The sequence below is a fragment of the Hippocampus comes genome, unplaced genomic scaffold, assembly GCF_001891065.2.
Source record: "Hippocampus comes isolate QL1 unplaced genomic scaffold, H_comes_QL1_v1.1 scaffold28, whole genome shotgun sequence".
In the NCBI taxonomy this organism is placed as follows: Eukaryota; Metazoa; Chordata; class Actinopteri; order Syngnathiformes; family Syngnathidae; genus Hippocampus; species Hippocampus comes.
In genome coordinates this window covers 397,328-401,970 of record NW_017805405.1, presented here as the reverse complement: position 1 = coordinate 401,970, position 4,643 = coordinate 397,328, and the positions used below count along the sequence as shown (strand labels likewise).

At 40.5% G+C, this 4,643-nt stretch overlaps 1 protein-coding gene across 1 annotated transcript in view; it reads right to left on the bottom strand.

Annotated features, from left to right (window-relative positions):
- Window positions 1–280: 280 nt before the first annotated feature.
- The window catches only part of gnas (GNAS complex locus), a 35,383-nt gene continuing 31,020 nt past the window's right edge, over window positions 281–4,643 (bottom strand). The window contains exons 11-12 of the mRNA XM_019873105.1: window positions 4,475–4,542; window positions 281–2,319 (exon numbers count right to left, since the gene is read on the bottom strand). Of these exons, the coding sequence (XP_019728664.1) occupies window positions 2,173–2,319; window positions 4,475–4,542 (215 nt within the window). The 3' untranslated portion in view covers window positions 281–2,172. The remainder of the gene's footprint in view (window positions 2,320–4,474; window positions 4,543–4,643) is intronic.

Here is a 4,643-nt window from a genome sequence, read left to right as displayed (position 1 = left end):
TTTTTTTTTGCATGTCCTTATGGTTGTAAGTAAGGTGAATTATGAACGGTCAAGTAGTATTATAAAACTTGACTTTTGAGGTTCACTGTATCCTTATAAAAGCAGACTGAAATGATCTTCGGTGTCTCAACAGGGCACCCGTCAGAAAGTCATTTGAGGATCTTCATGCTCAACTATTTGAATAACGAATGCATATCAGATGTAGAAAGGCTGCCAAAATAACAGTGAAGCTTGCATGTAACGTGTTGTGTCATTGCGTGTGCAAGGACGGACCTGGCGCTGTCTTCACACCCCCTCCGCAAAAATCTTTATTTCTCAAGAGCTCCAATTCAGAAGACTCATAAATGACGCATACATAAAATGAGAGATGACTCTGATGTGCAGGCTAGGAAGAAGCACCCACCCACTGCCCCCTCCACAAATAAAGTGAAAAATATTTTTGGTTGTTTTCTGGGAGATATTTTGGTAGCAAAAGAATATGACCTGTGTACAAACAAGGCAATGTTTTGCATCGGTTCATTTTCCCTTTTAAAACCTTCCAAAATGTATGCGAGAAAACAAAACAAAACAAAAAACTTCAGTTCAAACGATTTAACTTATAAAGCGCACACTGTTGAGTGTACAATTTGCAATATGATTCTAATAAAATACTTTTGTTTTTCATATACATTTCATATATTCATCCTTTTGGGGGGTATGTATCCAAAAATAGAAATTTAAATCATAACAGAAGGGGGAATATAAGGAAGAGAAATGAACCAACAAAAAGAGCTACAAACATACTGTATGTCCCTCAGATAGAGGGAGAGTTAGAGAGGGGGGGGCAGCCTGGGGGATGAAGATAAAGAAAAGGAAGTGGAGAGGTGAGGGGGGGATTAATTGGCCAAGCTATACAGCGCAGAATGACACCAACTTTAGCTCATTACACACGTACAGTCGTGATCAAGGCACAGGGATCTTCTAAAAGTTATTTTTTTTCTCAGTAAAGTTGTACAAAATAATACATTTTACAGTCTGTACAAGAATAATAGTTCAGCAGTAAAGTAAAATAGACAGATGGGGAGGGATGGCAGAGGAAGGAGATAGTGTCCTGTTTGTTTTCTGCCATTTTCTTCCTCCTCTTAAATAGTCTTTTTTCCCCCCTCTTCAGTGCAGATGCAAATCAGAGGAGGAAAAGGGTGGTTGGGGGAGGGAGGGAGGTAAGGGGGGGAAGAGGAGAGAGAGCGAGCAAGCACGCAGGGCACAATGGCACACAAGTCTACACAAACCCCCAAAAGTAAGGAAAAAAAAACAGCTGTGTTGGCAAAAGACTTTTCTCTTTAACTTAGATACTGTACTGGATGCTTTTTGCCCTGTTTGCTAAGTCCCATAGAAGTCTTCAACTCAAATGCATGATGTATGATCTCTGTAGTCAACTGGAGGGCTTCTTTTCTCCGTTCCTTTGTCTCTTGTGTTCAGTTCAAATTCCAGCAGGGGGCGGAGGCCCACCTGTTCCATTTGTGGACAAGCCATCAGGGAACACACCGCCTTCTTTGCTCGTTAAACTTTTGTCGGCGCTGTAACTGGGCTCCAATGGGTTGAATCTCAAAGCATATTAAAAAAAAGTGGCTCTTTGATGAACAGGTTCTACTCCGCAGAACGGTTTGTGGATTTCTGTTGCGACTCGCTAAATGCAGATCGGATCCATCCAAGAGCGTGTGACCAAATGTCACTTTTGAATATCACAATGTGCATATGTGACAGGAAAGACCGCTGTGTGTGTGTGTGTGTGTGTGCGTGTGCGTCTTCATGCTCCCATGTGCAGTACGATTCAATATCTGAGCACGACACTTGTATTTCGGTCAAGCATATAGGAGATCTGTTCCCATCTGTGCGCAACAGTTCTCTCGCTCCATCAAAGTGGCAACACTCCAAGCGGCTGCAAATGTAAAGTGAATTCCATCCAGTCCAGACTTGTGTGACAGAGGAGAAAAGTGGCCAAAGTGAGGGTTGGTTGTAGACCACGCCCCCTCAGACTCGTCCATCAGAATGGAGTTAGCAGCGAGGGGAAGTTGGCATCATGTACTGCTTTAAGTGTCTTTTTGGCATGTCTGTGGAAGAGTTCAAAGCCTCAGGGTGTTTCCCAAGTTTGTTCTTTTTGTTTTGCTTTTTCCTTTTTATTTTGCCGTCCCATCACAAGAGCTCGTACTGCCGCAGGTGCATCCTCTGGATGATGTCTCTGCAGTCGTTGAAGACACGGCGGATGTTTTCCGTGTCGACGGCGCAGGTGAAGTGGGGGTAGCAGTAGTGCCTCCCGTCCCCGCTGGCAGTGCTGATCCTCTGGAGAAGGAACAGAACGACATCATCTCAGTAATAGGAGATTGCTGCTGTGTCTAAGTTTGTATACTGAAGGAAAAAAAAGCCCTCATTTGAATTTAATGAAATCCTACATGTCGCACACATCGGTTTCTCATGATTACAATGTGTTCAATTGATGTGTATTTGACAATTTATGTATCAGAAGAAGATGGGAAAATTGCATCAGGTTACCACAACTTAATCATGTGCACCCAATGCACATGATCAAATTGAAGGGGAAGTCAACTCCAAAATGTTCTTGACAATATCATATATTTTTTTCTGAGTTTGGTCATGTAATGTTCTCAAGATGGGCTGGTGGACTGGTCAATGCCTGAACAACTATGACATAATTTTCAGTCGGCAACATTTCTTTTTGAGTGTGCTTTTCCGACTGCAATGAAAAAGGTAATTGATTTTGAATTCATTAAAATCAAAGGAAAATACTTTTCAGAAGGACAACTTGTACCTAATTCCTGTATTGGAAATCATTTTCATTTATTTGTGGAGTTATTTTTTGTTAGCTATGAATCGCCTCTATAATAAATGCATGACATTAAAAAAAAAACCTTTTCAATTTATTTGTCAGAGCGATTTTTTAAAAATCTTTTTTTCCCCAGCAGCTTCCATAGTTCAAAGCAGATAGCCATGTAAGTGATTGCCAGATGTAAAAAGGAGAGGAAGATAAAAAAAAAAATAAAACAAAACAATGTGTGGCAGTGCTGACTTCCCACTTGACCTCACAGTCTTTGTAGAGAAAATATTCAATCTCTGTTTACTACTTTTCAAGGAACTAAGTTATTTCAGCACATAAACCCATCAAAAATCAGCAAAGTTGGGCTTCAGATTCTGCATGCAGCATGCATTTATTTCAGGCAAAAGAATGTTGTTCGGTTCCAAAAGCTTCATCTGTGTTGCGTTTGTCTAACTGCATTTAGGAGAACAGTTCGGGGTTCACAGAGGATGATATACTAGAGCGGTAAACTGACTTCAGCTATTAATATAATGAGAAGCAGTTCAGATAACGGATGGGGGATGGGTTTGAGATAATTTTAAATTTCTTTTTTTTTTCTCTTTCTTTTTAAATCATTTTCCTTTTACAGCTTCCATAGTTCAACGTCTGTCCTAACTAATGTACACTGCTTGGAAAAGGATAGATTCAGTTTTTGTGTTGTTTATTCTTGATGCACAATTGAGAACTTTTCTATGAGCCGCCATGGGCATAATTGTGTCTGGTGGGATGCTACAGCTCACTGGCAGACTAAATCAACAGCGCCCTCTTTTGGTACCTCTCAAGCAGTATTTTGCCTTTGTTATTGGCAACTAAAAGAAAATTTGAATTAAAATCCACCCAATCGACATGTCTCGAGAGGAAAAAAAAAATCAGCTGATCTATTTACAGTGGAACCTCTTCAGTGGAGGTTTGAATGCGTCTGTGATTGTATGGATCAGAATGGGGGGAATAAAAACAAGGTTTAATGATGCTGTGACAGCCCATTTTTTTAGACTTCCATTATTTCTTGTAGTTGTTTTAATTTTTTTATTCTAAATTAGAAAAAGGTAGACCAGTGTGACAAAATGGATTGTGTAGCGTTTTCACTGTATTTTAAAAACAGGTGTAAAGTATGCTGGATGGATGGCTGCTGGAGCTGAGGATGAGGAGAGATGAGCGTCGGCATGGAGCGCATATGGACCAGAGATTCGGTGCTTGGAATTGAAGTGGATTTTCATGGGAGAGGAAAAGTGAACCAATCTCTTTTTCATCAATGGACGCTACAGCTTCTTGTTTACATTTTGAGCATGACGTCTCTGATCCACTGGTGAAAGGACACTTTGAATCTCTCCTCTTTCATCTGTAATTCCTTCCAACAACAAGGCATATGCAGGAATAGTGGTTATGATTGCATGACTGTCCATGTCTTATGTCATGAGTTGTGTTATATTACCATATTTTGTTAACTGCTCTGTAAAGCGTTTTGTTACAACTGCAGCTGTTGTGAAACCGCTACATTAATAAAGATGTATAGTATTGTGTAATGTGTCCTTGAGTGCCTGAGTTGTTTTTTCTTTTTAGTTTTGATCTGTCAGTTGAGGAATCAATGTGTCGTTAAATATGGAACAAACAAGAAACACTCACCAAGAATTCATCTCTTATGAAGTACTTGGCCCTTGTGACACGGGGATCTTCTGCAGGCTCTGGTGTCGCTGCAAGAACAATAGACCACAGAAGTGGATAACTAAGACAAAACATTCACACATGGCAAACCATTTGAGACTGTTCATGGGGCCGGTTGGGTGTGGGGGGG